Raw genomic sequence first — 19,524 nt, 5'->3', positions numbered from 1 at the left:
AAGGGACAACACCCGATTGCAGGGAAGAGTTCCAGATTTCCAGCAGGAGATTAATTACGGGGCAATATCATTCAGGATCGGTGCCGGGTCTGGATCAAGCGGTGAGCCTGATTTACATTTTAGAAATAGTCAGGGCATACTCTTTAGTCAGCGGTTTAAAATAAGTAAATACTTTGGCACAGGTGGTGTCAAGATCTAAAGTTACTTCTGTACGGTTCTGAAGGATTGTTGCCGTAATATTAGCAATTTTTTCATAAAAGAAATCAGATAGGCCTTCACTAAGTACTTGGCTGGGGGTGACTGGAACGGACAGAGCAGTAGGATTAGTGAACTCTTTAACAATGTTGAAGAGGGTCTTCGTGGAGTTTTTCGCACTAATGATTATTTCTGCAAAGTGTTGACTCATGGTATTGCGTTTGAGTTTATGAAACTCTTTGAGGGCCAGTCTACAAAGGGATTTAGCTGCCGGGTCATATGTCCGGCGCCATAAGCGCTCCAATTTTTTGCAACTGCTTCTGTTTTCCCTTAATTCCTGAGAGAACCAGGGAGCTGACGGTTTTGATCTACGGGAGGTGAGGGTCTGCAAGGGCGCGACTTGCTCAATGGCGGCCGTGAAATCTTGATTAAATATGGATACCGCTGCATTGAGATCGTCAGGGAGTGAGTATGAACTACCCTTATACGTTTGCTCCAGGGCAGTACATGAGACCTTATGCCATTTTCTGCCTTGTTCTCTGATGGCAGATTCCCTCTTAGGAGGCTGAGATAGAGACACTTCGAACGGGATCAAGAGGTGATCAGACCAAGTCAGAGGTATGGAGGGAAGAATCTAAAGCTCCGTCCAATTAGAGAAGATCAGATCAAGGGTGTGTCCAGCAGAATGTGTGGGGCCACTAACCCCTTGAGTCAGATTCAAACTTTGCATGGAATCTAAAAGATGATTGGCACGAGTACAGTCACTTACATCCACGTGATAGTTAAAGTCTCCCAATACCGTGACGTGAGGGTGTTTAAGAGACAAATCTGCAATAACTGCTAGCAGTGCAGAAATGGCAGGCTGTGGGGTATTGGGAGGACTATATACCAGGACCCCCAAAAAGATGGCCGTAAGGGCATCCAAGATGGAAAAGTATAGTGCCTCTATGGGTCCTAAATTCGGGATTTTCCTGGACATGATCGTCAAGTGAGTCTGTAAGATAACCGCGATTCCGCCTCCGGACTTGGAGCCTTCACGGCTTACTCCGGTGAGGCGGTATCCCGGGGGCAAGGCAAGAGAAATGTCTGGGTTGGAAAAGTCCTTAATCACGTCTCAGTAAGAAAGAGTAAGTCCCAGGACATTAATGAGAGCAGCAGCCAAATGTCACTAGAGTGGCATGGCAGAGAGCGACAATTCAATAATCCCATGGAATAGGTTCGTATAGGTGTGGGATGGATTTTTGGTGACAAATGGGAGCATTTCATGTGAGGAGTAAAGGAGAAAGGGCAGCTGTTAAATTTAAAATAGATGGGGCTAGTCAGTGAGAGATTGCACCGTGCCGATGGAGTGCAAATTTTCTCTCTTAAATCCAGAAGCTGCGATCTAGACCAGACCTGCCTCTGTGCAAGATGGGAACCGGCAGCATGGCTGGCCCTAGGCCCGGAGCTGGCGCAGACGGGCTTGCCTTAGGCGTGCCCGCTGCGCTCATCCGCTGCGCGTCCAGGGAATGCACATAGTTTATAGGAGAGAGGAGACGTGGGGGCGTGGCCTAACGATAGTGGGCGTGGCCTGAGGGTTCTCGGGTAATGGTGGCAAGAATATTTTGTAGCTAACATGCGCTGCGCGGGGATGTCCAGAGCGTGCTAAACAAAGAATAAGTGCCCAGTGCTTCCTCACTACTTACTATTTGCCACTAAAAGTGATCACTATAGGTAAAGATGCTTACTTACCAATAGGCTTACACTGCAAGAGTATTTACAGTGATACTTTCAGCTGTGGCAACTCCTCTCCTTCTCCCGAATTAACCCTTTGCCTTGCATGTGTTGGCTATTTAGAGCTCGTTCTATGGAGACTTTCCTAGTTGACAGTTCAGATTCTGATCGGAGAAATTCCAGGTAATACCATCACAGGAAAGTTTGCTGACTGTTCTGTGCCCCTAGATTTTTCAATATCTGGAAGAGTTCTGGCACTGGAGAACACCACAGTACTTGGCCTGCTCCATCAAAATAGTGCCCTTTGCTTAATGAACTTGTGCATCCATGTCCCTTTGGGACAGTTTACCATTTAAAACCTACAGACTTGTTCATTGAAATCATGCCTTGGTCCCCAATCGAAGAGGATATCTTTATTGGTGGACTCAAAAGTTTGACTTCTTAAAAGGTACTAGATTTCACCATCTAGTACTGGAAATCATTATGATGATAGATGTATTGCAGCGTTGCTTCAAAGTGTATTGCAGCGTTGCTTCAAAGTGCATTGTCGGTCACACTACACTGACTTGATAAAGACCTCCGAACCAACCAGCTGATGCTCTACATTATCATTTCATACCTCGTATCCTTCCTTATGCTGAAAGGGAAAGTTGTTCAAATCTTAAGGACAACACTACTGGAGGGGATGTTGATCTTATCTATTTTACAACTCTATACAACAGCTGCCTCAATAACAATATATTTATATTTCTTATTGTGTTCATCTAGAGCAGAAGCAGAATGGAGAGGTGGATGCATTGAACAGCTTCAATCATGTTTAACGATTGAGATTTTGGTCAAAGTGTCAGTCTTCAAGAAGTGAAGTTTTCAATGAATATACTTTTTGTGCACAAAATAACGTTTGCTTGCTAACTGGATTTTGGAACGGGTGGATGGTGTTTTTTGTGATATTCTCTCGTAATTGGTCTGAAGGTTCTGGTTTGAAACCCATTCTTCTCAGGGGTCAGCCCAGTGACTTCTCCTATGGACTGCTGTAGGTTACTTGGTTCCCTGAAGGGGAAATTGTGTTCTTCTCTATTAACTCCCCAGACTCTGCCTTTATCCCTGAATGGTCTGAGGAGAACCTGGATTTGATTTTTTTCTGTTTGTCTAAAGCTGAACTCTGGTTGTGAGCTTTTTTGGTGTAGTACTGCCAGATTCTACCACAATTCTGTTTTCTCCTTCTACTGTCGGTCTTATGTGTGGTCACACATTTCTTTTATTTTTTACTTTCACAAATTCTAAATATGTCCTGGAATTTATCATTTCTGCTGGTTGTCTGGATTGTACCTCCTCTACTGACTGTTGATATAGTTGCAACCTTTCTTGGGTAAAAGTGGTTCTCCACATTATTTGCTTTCGGATTGGTAATACCTTCTCTTGTTTCTGAGCACTGTCCCAGAATGTTCAGTTCTCCGGTACTCCTTGGCATGGCCCACTGTTCTTCGAGATCATGGGCTACAATGTCCTTTGTGGGAGCCTATCCTTCTTGCCTCTGAAGAGTTTTTACAGTAGCCTCTTGCTTTTCATGCTGGTTGTTAATGATTTCATAGAATAATGTTATGGAATACCATTCTGAGAAACCGTTTCACTTAAAATGATTAATGGAAATTTGCAGGATGAATGGCTTTTACCATTTCGTAGAAACCAATTCATAGAATGTCCTTTTTTTAAATTGACTTGTGCATTTTTTTTAAGGTGTAAATGCCGTGTTTGTAGGTCTTACCTTCCAGAAACATTTTTGTCAGATGTAATTATATCAAGGCTTTACTTAAGGGGGAACATTAGTGCAGATTAATATGTTTTACATTGTCAAATAATTATCTTGAATGCTTTTAATTCCGCTGATACTTCACCAACCCGTAACACAATCCATGTCCATCTCACAACCCCAAAATAGCATCCCAGCTCCCAAAAGACTCCCACCATGCCTAAACTCCACCCTTCCCTGAACCCTTAAAGTCCCTCATCACTGTAACTAAAAACCTTTCACCATCTCAAATTCTTACCTTTCACTGAACCTTAAAAACCCCAACCAGCCCTAACCCAGCTGTGGTTCCTCCATGGGAGCAGTGGATCCCACCTCCCAAACACTGCTGAGCAGAAAACCATAAAAATAAAATAATTTTATTACCAATTTTTTTTTTACGCTTTCGGTCAGCAAACTGAGAGCGAGTGCGGAGTCAGTGCTTCACTGCTGCCAATGATTGGCAACAGAGAGGATTGACCACTTAAGTTTGGATTGCGCATGTTGGTTTGGCTGGCTACTTTGCTACGGCCAAGCCGACACGCGCAATTCAAACGTCTCCAACCCGGCTGGGGTTGGAAAGCAGGCACAGGCTTACAGTGCCTTTTGGAGCGATGAGCCAGCCAATCAAGACGCTTTAGAACAGCCTCTTTATTGGATGAGAGAGTAGGCTGTATGCTTCACCCTCGGAGGACGTGCGGCTGAACAATGAGGATGTGCTGCAGAATGTGGAGTGGCAGTGTAAGGCAAGTGATTTTCTTTCATTTACATGTGTATATTTGTTAACCTCTTCCATGCTAATGGCGGCTCCCGGCCGTCATGCGTCACTGTGGGCGTGTGCTCATGACGGCCGGGAGCAGTCATGACCGCGCCCGCGCTTAGAACCTTCAGCATTGCGGCGGAATTCGCGCCGCAGTGATGAGGTTAATGTGTATATTATTGCGTATTTGTTGTATTATGTGTATATGTTGTGTGTTTGTCTATATTTGTTTGCCCTGAATGGGATTTGCCATCAACCACCACTGCCTAAACCCCAACAATAATTGACGCATTCTAAAAATTCATCACTACCCCTAAACTCCACCTATTCCTGGTACCTAAAATACCCATTACACACCTGATCTCCAGCCTTCTCTGACTGCCAAAAAACCCGTATCACCCCCAAACTGAACCCATCCCAAAAACAATAAAAAAACCTTTCTTCCCCTAAACTCCACCCAAGTTCTCAATGCGATTTTGGATGTTTCCTTAAAATTACATTTCCTTTAAAATGTTTCCTTTCATTTTCGAGTTATTTGTATTTCCTTAAAAATGTATCCCCTGACGCTTTGGTTTTCCATGATTTGGTTTACTGCAGTGTAGTTTCTCAGTTTGAGTTTTTCTTTTAATTCACGTACGTCATTTCATGCTATGTTCAGCAGTGCTTGGTCCCTTTGATTCCACCTGTTTACCCTGGTGTCAATCGACATGGCCTTTTTTGGTGTCTTGTGCAATCAGCGGTTCCTAGGCATCATCTATATATTGCTGTTTACCCCTGTTTGCACAGGATCGCCAATACTAATGCACTACCCTTGGATTACAATTTACTCTTTTGCCATTTGTTTGTCCTGGGATAAAGAAGTCGAATCACCATTGCTTACTTTAGGCTGTGGTAGGAGATTGAACCTCACCAGCTGCATAATACAGTAAATCGTATCAAATGGGCCAATGTATTTCAAGATTTTCAGATGGTGAAGTGGCACCCACTGAACATGTTTTGTCCACTGAACTTAAAAGCTTACAATTTGACTTCACGGTTTGGGTTTCCCCCTCACCAAAGATGATAAATGTGTTGAGGTGGACGTTCAGAGGAGGGGGATAAGGCATAACAGTAGGGAATTACAAGCTGGGGTTCTTCATCCATAGGGTTACATCTGGGGGGTGATAGTTAATTTTTTCTGTTAAACCATGCTTGGGGTGTGCATTTTTGTGTTACGAAGTATTGGACATGTGGTTTCTGGTACTGGTGGAACACAAATGCTCTACTACTGGGTTGGCCTATGTAGTAACAGATGAATATATCGTACCAGACCAATACAGTATCTCCAAGAGTACATGCATGCTTATTTGGCAAGGTGCTATACGATAGGCAGTCTGTTAATCGCATTTTAGCAGAGCCCTGCAAAGGTTTGCTTCATTGTACCTCTATGTATCTGAGAAATTCTTATTACTTTGTATTATACACTTTTACTGAGGCTAAAATGTTTTTATTCTGCGCTTTCCATCCTTGTCTCCCCCTTAAAATGCGTTTATGGAGAGTACACTGCTTTTTCAAGAAACGAGAACTGTGTTGCGAATTTCTGTAAGCACAATTCACAACCACTTTTAAGTGTTTGTAGTGTTTGTGATCGAACCCTGGACTTTGGCATAGAATTCAAGAATTGTTCTGCATATTGCAACCAGTTCCTCCCCATATTTTGGTCTAAAAAAAGGCTGTGAGGTGTAATATGTTCTGTCTCTTGTTTATATCCAGCAGCCAAAATTAAGGAAACGGAACTAATTTGTGTGCCCTGTCTTGCCTGTTGCGGAAGACAGGAAGGGGAAGCAAAACTCAGACAAAACCATCAATACCATCAAAAAAAGGGCTTCTAATTCCAATTTGCTCCTCTTAAACATCCATTGTGACTCTTGCTGTACATGGGTTTGTGTCCCCTGGGGCACAATGCCCTAGGGCTATGGACTTGATAGCCTTCACTTTTGTATTCCGTTTGAATGTGTGGTCTTGATAAAGTGTAATTTACATGCCCTATAAGTGGCCATGCATGGTGTTTTTACCTTCTTGTGGCTAAATAAAGTGCGCATGTGTGTGCGCACCGTGTAAATCTCTGCTCCTTTAAGGAGCGCTGCTGCTAAAGTACCAACATTGACGAGCTATCTGGTATGGGCAGTGTAGCCAATCTCCAGCAATACAGAGTTCAGTATGCTTCTCATTGACTTCTACTAGAGTTTGGGTAGGCACTTTATATCTTGTCTCCTTCTATATCTTGCACATGAACGGTTCATTCTGGCACTTCCGATACGGTGTGCCTGTATATTGTAACCTTTCTTCTGCTTGAGTAAGTGCATGCCGGATTAACCATGGCTCCTACAGTAACTGTGCAGGTTTATGTTGCCTGATTTCCTGGGCAGTGCTCTTGTGGTCATTTGCTACTCATCAGGTGTTTTCTCTTCCAAGCAGCGTCCGCTTCAGAGAGTGCGCAGAATTCCTCAGAAGAGTTGGAGAAGTCGCCAGACAAACCTAAAATGAAAAAGAAAAACCGCTGTTTTATGTGTCGTAAGAAAGTTGGGCTCACTGGTAAATATAGTCTCTTGTGGTTTTATCCTGAATTTGTAAAACTTTGTAACTACTGTTTTTATATCTATATATATATATATATGTTTGTATATATGTATATATATAATATTATTCTAGTTCTCTTTGGGGGGGCTTAATGGGATTTTTTTGTCATTTGTGTGAAGCAGAATAGTGATTAAAGTGAAAGAAGTGTGTCTATACAAGGCAAATTAACCATTTCTTTTTCAGACAGTTCAATCACCGTAAAAACATTGTTGGAAGAGCACCGTAAAAACATTGTTGGAAGAGCAATGTACTCAGTCGGTTTCCTATGCATAAACCTTCATGTTTGCAATTTAACGCTACTGCTCCAAAGACTGACCAGACTGCTGTCGAACATGCACAGCAGTTTTAGTTGGGCAGTTAATTTTTTTCACAAATTTTACAAGTATCCCTGAACAGGTTGCTAATTGTCTTACCACAATTGATGCCTAAGGATATACTCCAACGGAATACTTTTGTTTCTCGCTATGTGGCAGTTTATTCCTCTAAATTCTTTCAAAGATGCTCATTTCATTTGTGCATTTTGTGATGCTCTGCCTCCTATGATAAGTATCGCCTCTCTGTTAGGACATAGCCTTGGAAAAACATGCATGCATGTGGTCCTTCTTTCACACTTGCACGCCATTAAGCGAGTCAGACTTTACATGATGCCATTTTGGCAGTTGAAAAGACACCGCAGGAGTTTCCCACTGTGTAAAGCTGGGCCTAAATGGAAAAAAGTAAGGGTTAGATTTCACCTGGCTCCTATACTAGCAAAAAGGCCAGAAGAGATGTCTATAACTTGGCACTCCAGGAAACCCGCTCCTATACCTTGCAGGGTCCATTGGAGAAATGAAAATAAATACATTTTTGTGCACTTATTTGTATAAATCCAACAGTTTCGTAGCCGAGTGTACAATGTAAAAACAAACGTCTTCACATTTCATTTAATTGTGTTTCAGTAGAAGAAAAATGCCTTTTTGACTCACTCAAATGTTGACGTAGTCAAAAATAGAATTGTCAATGTGTTTTATTTCAGAACATATGTGACCTCTTCAGTCCGACTTGGGTCCAACCCTCCCTGAGGCAGGGCCCTGTGATCAATCCCAGCAGGGTTTAGCCATGCACAGAGGGTTGGGTGTAACCCCAAAGGCTTAGATGTGGTATAAGATCCACCAAAACAAATCAGTGGAATAAAAGGTTATGGTGAAGTTCTGGTTAGCTTTGGTTATAGCAAATCAATGTATGTTTTAAAAAAAAGGCCATTAACTTAAATGGCAATTTGCCCGGGTGTGCTTCATGCACAGGTATCCCATTGGGGCCTAATAACAGCCGAATCTACAACGGAGGGAGGCAGGCATCAATTGACTGAATTACAAGAATTCATGGAGCCCATGCCGGTGCCCTCATTACAAATGCATACCCTGAGAATTACATGCGGAGGTCTGCACGTTCGGAGGCTTTCAAGGTGGGCGCTGCTTTTTGCACCTCAGTAAACATTGGATCCAATTCCTATCTAGAGGCATATGATGGCCCTAGGGGGTGGAGTCTGATGTTAAGCTGTAGGGTGCTGTCCACGCGGAGTTTCTTCCAACAATTAGCCCACTTTTCAAAAGCCACACTGCTCACAGGCAGTGATTTTAATGGAAAGCTACAGCCCTCCGCAGAAAGATCTCCACTTGACTACATGTCTTAAAGCTCCAAAAACGCTAGTGCAAGGGCTAGCAGATTTACATATAGCCGGGCTTATTTCATAATTAAAACGCGAAAAGATTGATAAAAATCATCCAACTTGGCAAACTGTGTAGACGTGGAGCTAATAACGTAATGTCTGCTGCTTTATTGGTATGACCATCCCATGGATCCGTAGAAGAATATTTCTTAAAAATGTTGAAGGTTTAGTATGGTTCCACTGTTAAGTGGGTGTATGACAGTCCGAGTGAAACTGGTATGCCCAGATGTTGGTCCCGTGCTCTCCATGCCACTGGAGCCTAGCTATCCTGGCTGATGAGAGCTGAAAGTCTGAAAACGGTCCTAGGATGCTTGTTTCTAGTGCAGAGAGGACCTGGCGTGGCAGTTCGGGCTGGACTGTTCCCATTGGGGGCAGGGTCAAGACTGATTTGCATATGGCTGGATCCAAACTGAAAAGGCATGGTGAGCAAAAAACGATGGATTTAGGCCCAGATCTCTGCACTGGGGTGAATGTATGACATTGTTCTGCATTCTGTCCAAGTGTTCTTTTTGCAGCCATCCAGCTAGTACTCAAGGCTGCCTTCCATCAAGTCCAACAGAAGGTGGTCCCCATCAAGACAGACATGATAGCCATGTATTACCTTCAGGAACAGGGAGACACACTCTCTCTGCAGCTGTCCGCTCAGAACATTTGGCATTGGACGCTTAACCACAAGGTACATCTGCTTGCAGAGTACCTGCTAGGAATGGACAACGACTTTGCAGACCTGCTTTTCAGGATGCGGCAACAAGTCCACGAGTAGAAACACCACCCTCAAGTCCTACTCCTGTTCTTCTGTCGTTGGGGTTTTCAAGACGTACATCTTTTTGCAACTGCCCAAAATGCCTAAGCTTTGCCTTTTGGTTTCCAAACTTACAATCCATGGACAATGCACTATGAATGAACTGGTCAAAGATATTTGCTGACGCTATTCTGCATCATCTGTTCGTTCTATATGTGGTTCAGAGGCTTTGGCAAACATCCCTCATACTCAATCTGGTGGCTTGCATGTGGGCCAGACAACTCTGGTTCATGAACCTTCTAGACTTGTCAGTGGCTCTCCACGAGAAACTTCCTTGCCAGCCAGAACTTCTCATGCAGTACCAAGGTGCTATCAGGCATTTGAACCTCAAGTAGATCAGTAGTTCAAACTGGCTCCTGGGCTCCTAGAGTTTGTTTACTTTAATCTGCCTAAAGAAGGTATATCTATGTTTAAAGAACCCCCCTACATGGGCCTACAATGCAACTAAGTGGAAAACGTTTGCCCACTGTTCCCTTCCAAAACGCATATATCCGCTCAACTGAGCAATCCAAGACCTAGTCTGCTACCATGCTCATCTTCAGAGATCGGCATCACTTCATATGTCTTCATCTGGCTGCAGTTGCAGCTTACTTACAAAACAGAGAAAACACTTCCTTGTTAAGAGTCCATGTCTGCAAAGCTTTAATGGAAAGGCTCAAAAGGGATATCTTGCCCAAGGTACCTCCGACCCCTGTCTGGAACCTCAATATATTACTTACTGTGTGCTTGCATTTGAACCCTTCCACCTTTGTCCTCTTCAGTTCCTGTCTTGAAAGGTTGCCCTCCTCGTTGCTAGCATGTCTTTAGTGCGTGTCAGCGAGCGCCGGACTCTTATCTTGGAGGAGCCCTTCTACTAGGTTATTCTAGTGGTCCGAGTGGAGAGCAGAAAGTTTCAGCCTGGGCAGCCCCCACCTCTCCCCTGCCCCATATGTAACTAGCCACGCGCCACCTCTCCCTTAAGAAAATAAACAAAATTTTAAGAGGCCTGCCTGGGGGAAGTTGTCAGAGGCCCTGCCTCCTTTCTTAACCACTCTGCATAGGGGCCTCCTGACGCACAACATGTTGGGGGATGAAGTACCTTGGCTGGTGACGACGGTCTTTGGGAGCCAACCGCCCCTCCTGTCACCGCCTGTAAGTTGCACACAGCAAGCTTGCTAAGAGGTGGGACGCCACAACCTGTCTTTCCTCCACTCTGCAAATGCACCTCATGGCGCACTACTGGTTGGTGGATGAAGTTCCCTTGGATGCGGAGTACTTTTAGGGGCCAAGAACAACACCTGTTACCTCAAGTAAGTCCCAGACCGCAGGATTGCTGCGAGCTAGTCGGAGGCCCCGCCCCTTTTCTCCACCACTTTGCAAATGAGCCTCTTGGCTTTACTGGTTAGGGGATGAAGTCCTCTTGGATGCGGAGGGTACTTGGGGGCCAAGAACCACTCCTGTAACCTCAAGTAAGTCCCACACTGCTGTATTGCTGAGAGTTGGTCGTAGGCCCGCCCACTTTCTCCACCACTCTGCAAACCCACCTACTAGTTTAAAAATCATAGAAAATCACTTAAAGACTTAAAGGTTACAGGGACGTTAAAGTTAGGAAATAGTATTTTAAAAAACACTTTGAAAATGTACCTAAAAACCAAAGGTTACAGGGATGTTCTAGTGAGGTTCAGATTTCACTTGTACAAAACCATTGTAATTGATCAGTTATAGTTACCTAAGCTAACTATAAATTACGCACCCACAATGCACTTCTTATGACCTCAAATTATAACATCACTCATGACCTGGTCAGTGACAGCACTGATGACATCATCCACAGAACCACTCACACACCCTCATACAGCCTCTCGTACACACTCACATATCCCTTTACAGACACATAAAAGTACTTGCACAACCACTCACTCCTCCATAGAGCCACGCCCACCCACTGACACAGCCACTTACACATCCACTTATTCACCTATACATATACCTATTCACCTATACAGGTGCAAACCCACTCACTCACCTATACAGCCTCTCAAGAGAGCCACCCACTCACCCATAGTAGCACTCCTACATCCATTCACAAAGACACTCTACAATACAGCCACTCGCACAACTCACTTAGCCAAACAGCCATTCACTCACCTATACAACCAGTCACTCACTCATCCAGCCACTCACACCCCCACACAGCTACTCACACACCTTTACACACCCATAGTCACTCGCACACACAGGAACTCAGACACGAATACACACACTGACACAGCCACTCACATAATATATGTTAGAAACCGTATCACTCTGTAGTATGGAAAGTATACTATTTTGTCTTTTGTAGTACCTTGGTATATATGCGTTCGAGGCATATGTGATGTAGATACACATGCTTTGCATACTCCTGTCATCTAGTTTAGGGTCCCGATGTTTGCAAGTTGCTTTTCTACAAAGAAGTCTTTCCTAGTCACGAGGTAAAGTGACTCCTCCTTTCGGTAATAGTGCACATGAGCTTCGACTGCATTGTTAGATAGTTTTTTTCCGCCATCGGGTTCGGACGTGTATTGCCGCCCTCCTGTTCGAAACCGTTCCTCTGGTTCGCACGGTACGCTTTCCACTATACCCTCGACAGTATTGTTTCTGTATGCATTTCCCTGTTCTCCACGTTTTGAATAGGTCTACAAATTCTCTGTCTTTGAATGAAAACCTTGTGGGCGGCCATCAGGCCACGCCCTGTCAGTTCAGCCTTCTGCAGATGGAACAGACTCTATTCCAATTCTGTCCTCGGTGCCACGCCAAGTACCCTCGCACCAACTTACATCAAGTTTGTAACTTGTGCCTCTCTCGGGAGCACAAGGAGTCAGACTGTGATGCTTGTAAATCATTATGGTTTAAAAAGACTCTACGCAATCGTCTGGCTTAACGACAAGAAATGCAACGTCAAAGCCTTCAGCACACTCCGGACATCTTTGAAGAAGAATCCAAGCAAGAGATCAAAGCATCAGCCACAGAAGAGGCATTCTCAGGTCCAGAGTCAGATTCTGAGCTCGAGAACGAATTGCAGTCTGAAGATGTGCCTCCAGGACAAGGTGCAGTGAGTACCGAATAACCTTGCCCCCTAAACCACCTTCCTAAACACAAAAGGCTACGGCAACACCTCTGCCTTCTGGCCAAGGCTGGCTCTGAGACAATGTTTCGGACGCCCTGCGTCTGAGCTCAGCACCGAAACAAAAGGTCAAGCCTTCCGCCTCAGGAACGAGTCGACTGAAATCCTCTTCGGATTTAAAACCATCAGGCTCAAAGTACCATCGTGTTAGGAACCGAAACCATCCGCTCCACAACAAAAATACGCTTCGGAGCTGAAACCTTCCACTCCCAAGGACAAGTCTATTTTGACGCTGAAATCTAAGGACAGTCTCTCCGAACCTCCAGAACCAATTTTAGATGTTCTTAAAGCCAAATTGCATCCTAATCAGAGAAAGATTTATATTAATCCTGATATGGGATATATTTCTGCTAAAACTCCAGCAAAACACAGACTTCCTTCAGAGGTTACTGCCTATAAGATTCCTGTGAAGAAGAAAAAAGACATGGCTACCAGCCCTGCTTATCCTGCCCGACAACCCTCTCCACCTCTGCAATCTTCTCCACAGTTACCAATTGAGGATCCCTTACACAACACCTCCGGGATCTCCACATACAGATCCAGATGGGGATCATATTGTTGTAGACCCATGGCATGATTACACCATTGACCCTCCAATAGATAATGACCAAGACCTTCTCTGTTGACTTGCTCACGCTTCCTGTGGGTGGTTGTTGCTTGTTTCTTCCTCTGCCATCGGATCCCCCCGCCTGCCTCCCGCCGTCCCGCTGGTTTTCACATCTTACCGCCGCGACCGCCGAGCGGAGTGCGGGCGGGGGGCCACCACTACCAGCAACCTCTGCGGCCCACGCATCACCTGACCGCGCTAGGAGGCGCATAAAACTGGTGTAAGCCCCGCCTCGCGGGACGCCGGGCGAAGCCCGGGCAAAGGGCGGGCCCTCTAAGGCCCGAGGAGTCTGGTCTGGGCCGTGTCCCTTGGCTCCACAAATAAAGCATCGTAAAAGGTAATACATTCCTGTTTAATTGTTCACAATCTATTTTCCGGCCAACCACAGAACTGATTGAGGCAACAAGTGGAAATATGGTTAAAAAAACTCCCATGTCCACTAGATCGACTTCAAGGAAATTAGCTCTGGCACCAACCCCACTTCCAACTTTAACTGCTATTGACAAAATGTTACAGCAAACAATTGGGGGTCGTTGTCACTGCTATAGAAAACACCGAAAGACGCCTCTCTTTACCACCGAGCATGTGCCTGATAACTTCTTCCACGCAAGGAACTAATATACCTGTAAATACATCTATTATAACAGCTGCATCACAGGATTCAATATTATTACATTCTTATGCTGACTTGCCAGGGAAGGGGCAGAATCAAGATGAGGCACTACAACAATCACCATCTACTGTGTTTGCTACTCGGGAGAGTAGGCTGTCATTAACTCCTACTTTACAACCTAGTGAGACTCTTTCTCTACCTACAGTGACTGATGTGTCTAACGTTAGAGCAGAGCTAGATGACTGTGGTATTAATGATAGCAACCTAATAGTTGAGTCAGCTAACACCAGTCCATTAACTAGCATGAGTGATCATGGAACCGGCCGGTCCAAACACAAATCCGCCCCCAGTAGGAAATTGGTACTTGTAAATAGACATGGGAAGAGATGCATAAGTAAAAAAGAAAGGATTAATCCAAACCACGCTGAAACAAGGGACGTGGGGAAACACATCGCAGCAGAATAGAACTTTGCAATTGAATGAAAATCACGCTATAGCCCAGCAAAATTCACCCCCTATTAATATGGAGGGTCTTACACAACAGTTAGAGCATATGGTAAAATCCCACATCACACCAATGGCTGAAAGACTGAGGGTCTTAACGGACAAAGTGGAGAATCTCAAGGCTGGGTATAGCCAACTTAGATTTGCTAGAATACCTTAACACACAAGTTAAGCAATCCACAACTAATGCTCCAAAGGGTAAATCCAACAATAACTTGACTGGCAGTGAAACGAGAGTATCTAGTCCCCCGGCCCCGGTAATAGGAACTACTGCCCCGATAAAATTACCTACCAATACCCCCAACACTATAACGGGGCAGAAATCTGAAATGGGGCAAAGGGAGAAAGGGGGTTCAATACTTAACAATATAGACAGGACAGCACCAGTGCTGCATGTTAACAACATAATTCCTGGAACGATTAATCTGCCACCAGAATGTAGTGCATACGTAGCTATCCTCGCCAACGTACCAAAGCTTAAGCCCACCCAATTTGAAAATCAGCAAACCCTCAAGAAGAAAACTGTGTATTGGCTTACTCAAAATTGTGGTTTCCAATGCGTGGGGCAAATCAAATCATTTCAACGCAGAGAGTAGGATGGTTGGGACCCGGCGAAAAGGAGATAAACGGGGACTGTATAGTCATACATTTTAGGACCCCTGATTGGGCTATAGACTCCATCTTAAACGCACCCATACCCTCTAAACATGAATATAATACAACTTTGCTCCCCCTAGACTATTTCTATAGGAGTCAGTCAGGAAAACAAGTCACAACACAGACTGTTGACCGTCATAGAGCTGTCCATCCTAACTATTTCAATGCAGCCTATGACCCAGCACCATTGTATAACCCATGGGACAATATTGCAATCCCAACTTATAACAGATTCCAGGTGTTTGGCTCATTAGATGAGAATGAATGACTGACTGAGTGAACAAATTATATAACCTCAAGCTGAAGTAACTGTATTTAGGGGAATGGCTGAAACCGACCAAAGGTTGTCGGGTATAAATAGGGTAGAAGGGGACACTGTAGTGAGTCCAGCAAGTAGCGAACAGCTCAAAAATGATAAAATAGCCCGGTCCGATTTAATTCCCGTTACGGACATAATTTTGGATGCGAGTTTAGAGAGATCTGAAATGACTGCACATTATGATACAACACATGATAACTCTGTTGAAGGCTTAAAGGTTGTTACCTGGAACATAGCGGGAATTGCTGCCAAAATAACTACGCCCTTCTCGGCTAGCTTTATTATGCAAGGTCACAATATAATTTGTCTCCAGGAGACGTGGCATAGAGCCCAAATACAAGTTGAGGGGTACACTTTATATAGTACATGGTAAAGGTAGGGATTTAGTTATAGTAAATTTTTACAATAATGTCGCTGGACCCAACCGGGGGATGATTGTACTGGATATAGAGCGGTCAATAGAGAAAGTATTGGCGTTATCAAGTGACCCCCTAGTATAATTTGGGCGGGAGATTTTAACATTCAAGCATGTAGTCATGCACAGAAGGGGATTTGTGGCCAACGTGGGAAGTACATTACCGGAGGTAGTACTGTTTACAATCATTTCCCACACACTAATTATGGGAGTGCGCTGAATAATTTAGTAGCCAAATTAGATCTGGAATTATTAGACTGCACAGAAGAGTGCCCGTCATTTAGAGGGAGGGACGCCCACTCTAACATTGATCATATTTTGGTATCTAATAGATCAGTCTATTTTAATGTTTGGGTAACAGAACAGCCAGTGAGCGATCCATATCGCTGGTGTTAACAGGCTGGGGGCCAAAAACTCATGTTTAAGGGAGACCTGTCCAAGGGATCATAGCCGAAAGATCTAACGGAGTGAGAATAAAGTGGATTAGAATTAACCCTGTCCAATTTATGGAGGATATACTCTCAAAATGCAGTGGGGAAATAGGCTATTGTTTGGAATCTAGAGTGACCCCTGATAACTTACTCGTTAATTTTTTTAAAATAACTAAAGTAATCGATAACTTACTTACAGTAAGGAGTCGAAAGTCAAGGAGATCACAAGTGGTGTGGTTTGATAAGCACTGTGGCCAGTCATTAAATAAACTCAAAATAGCACTTGATACCAAACCTAGAGACATAGATAAAATTAGAGAAGAGCGTCTTAATTATAAGACTGCCATGGTAACTAGAAAAAAAGATTTGCAAAACGAGGCTTGGTTCAATTTGGATATGGCCGCAGAAACAAAAAAACACAAATTATTTTGGGAAACTGTAAACAGCCCTTTTTTAAAGAACGATAATATCCCGGATATTACCTCCCATGTCAGTTGCCGCGCTTGGATAGCCCACTTTACTGGGATTTTTAATTCTGATTTTAACTTAGATGGGCCATTTTTAATCACAGATATAGCGTCTAGCTCCAAATGGCAAAAAATGCAGATATCTGTGACTCTGACCGAGGTTACTGAGGCAATAAGAAATAGTAAAGGTGGTAAAGCACCGGGCCCAGATGGGGTGCCTATGGATTTTTATAAATGCGAAATGAATTTATGGGCCCCAATATTGACACAATATTTTAATGCTGCTATAGAAGATATGCTCCCTCCAACATGGGGTCAGTCCATTATCGTGCCACTTTATAAGAAAGGCTCTAGGTCAGAGGCACGAAATTATTGTCCCATCTCACTCCTGGACTCGTCAATTAAAATCCTTAGTCGAGTCCTTTTAGAGAGACTGGAAGCCTGGGTAGAGGAAAACATCTTTTCCCCAGTGCAGTACGGGTTCAGAAAGGGGATGGGAACAATGGAGCAGTGTGTGAACCTGGAACTTATAATCAGCAAGTACACAAAAGCCAAAGAAGGCAATTTATTTTTGTGCTTTGCTGACCTAAGTTCAGCATTCGATCTGGTGGAACACTCACTCCTAAGGCCAGTCCTGTTGGAAATGGGTGCTCCGATTGAAATTATTCATTTCCTGGCCAGACAGTACAAAATCTGTCAAGTAAAGTTAGATTTGGAGCTGCTGGAGAATGCACACCCTTTTTTTAGAATTAATAGAGGTATCCAACAAGGATGTTTGCTTGCCCCCCTTCTTTTTTCCCTTTTTATAAATCAGATAGACCAAACCTTAAGAAGAATTCAAACGGATGCCCCTACTATTAATGGTAACCCTATTCCAATTCTTTTATACGCGGATGACGCGGTTCTTCTCTCCTGGACCCAAAAAGGCCTGCAATGTTTGATTGACAACTTTCATACTTTCATTGAAAGTAGAAAGTTGATAATTAACAAAGGAAATACCTTTACAATGACTTGTGGTAGGAAGCCAAGAAAAAGCAGGTCCTTTTATCTAGATGGAGAGAAACTAAAATCTGTAAGGAATTTTTGTTACCTGGGGATCACATTCTCAGGAGATGGAAGGTGGGCCAATGAACAAGACAGTGTCGGTTTTAAAATGGCAAGGAATACTAGTTGTGTTTTTAGATTTGCAGCGAAATTAGGGGGCCGTAGAATTCAAGAGATGGTGTCAATATATAATTCTAGGTGTATAACATCAGCCCAGTATGGGGCAGGGATATGGGGATATCACTCCCAGAGTAGTAACTCAATTCAGTATGAGGAGAATGCCTTCCTGAAACGATTGCTTTGTGCCCCTGCTGCGGCCTCAAACGAGCTAATACACAGGGAGGTGGGCCTAAATTATGTTAAGGATTTAATTGCCCTACGCCCTCTGTCCCTATGACGATCCATCTGGTCAAAGGAAGAAACAAAATTTACTCAGGATGTGATTAGTGACTGTTTAAAGCTCGACCACTACTCAAATATACCATGGTTATGTCCTATTCAATCCTGGTATAAGACACTTTATGGCTATGACATTCTTGAAGAACCAACAATGGGGATAGGGTTATCAAAGAAGGAGCTTAGTCACTTTCCTGAAACATACAGGTAGTACCAGAATGAATAAGTACGCAAAACAAAGCACTTTTATTTCTTATCTAGAATATAATATTAATGAGGGTCTTCAATTATACCTTACTGTTGTTACCAAAAGCTCTCACCGCTTTGTATTCTCGTTTACGCCTAGGGATTGTGCCCCACCTAGTGGCATTCCCAATAATTAAGAAACCTGGGACATGTTTATGCCCCTGTGATGGCGTATCCAAGCAGAGTAGCTGCCATTTTATGCTGTTCTGTAAATTTTATAATTCTTATAGGAAATTTTATTTGAAACCCATCTTTTTAAAACCTGATATGCGCAGTACAAAGAAAGCGATGCAACTGATGTTTAATCTAGAGAGCCCGGATATATGTTTTTATGTGGCTACTTATATTTTAAAATGTAATTCTGTACGGAAATCAATCAATCGTATAAACTTAATACATGGCCCTGATCTATACGCACTTTAATACTGCTAGTTTGCACACGTGTTATTAGAAGTATGCATCAATATGCACTTTATTATTGCCAATTTATACATGTGCCGGAAAAGGAGTACTGTTAGCACTTACTGCACTTTATTACTGCTAGTTTGCACATGTGCCGGAAAAAGAGTACTTTTAGCACTTATTGCACTTTATTACTGCTAGTTTGCACATGTATTATTAGGCGAATGTATTTATGTATTTTGGAGTTGCTTATTTTCACATGTGTTGTAAAATGTTTATTGTATACAGTATTAATGGTGCTTGGCAAACCAGAGTCGATGTAAATCATGATATACATGTAACTTTTATTTTGATTGTTGCTATATGGTTGTATTTATACATACCGAATAAAGCACTTTTGAACTGAACTGACCCAGACCTTTACCCTGCAAAGCCATCACCACTAGATGATAATGTGGCTTATCAGCAACTCATTGCTAGAGCAGCAGAGTAACATGTGGTGGCCTTACATAAAAGTTTTTCAAATAAAAAGTCTTGTTCTAAGGACTAGAGTCCACACACCGGTCCAGTCAAACAATCCCTATGCTTAAGAGCATAATGAGGCATGCAGATGATATCTTCAAAGACCCTGTAAGAGCACATATTTTAACTTCTAGGCTAGATAACAAAATATAACCCTCACCATCAGATCTTGT

General features: G+C 43.4%; 1 protein-coding gene across 6 annotated transcripts in view; it reads left to right on the top strand.

Annotated features, from left to right (window-relative positions):
* Positions 1–19,524, top strand: part of ZFAND6 (zinc finger AN1-type containing 6) — a 215,585-nt gene that overhangs the window by 128,302 nt on the left and 67,759 nt on the right. For 3 of the 6 annotated variants that reach the window (XM_086957891.1, XM_086957893.1, XM_086957888.1), the window contains exon 5: positions 6,912–7,028. In XM_086957891.1, coding sequence (XP_086814017.1) covers positions 6,912–7,028 — 117 coding nt within the window. Of the gene's footprint in view, positions 1–6,908; positions 7,029–19,524 lie in introns of all 6 variants that reach the window. The other 3 variants (XM_086957889.1, XM_086957890.1, XM_086957887.1) reach the window with 1 other exon arrangement.

This window comes from Lissotriton vulgaris, chromosome 2_1 (assembly GCF_964263255.1).
Source record: "Lissotriton vulgaris chromosome 2_1, aLisVul1.2, whole genome shotgun sequence".
NCBI lineage: Eukaryota > Metazoa > Chordata > Amphibia > Caudata > Salamandridae > Lissotriton > Lissotriton vulgaris.
The sequence above is the reverse complement of the archived record's forward strand: the minus strand, read 5'-3'. Positions and strand labels throughout refer to the sequence as shown.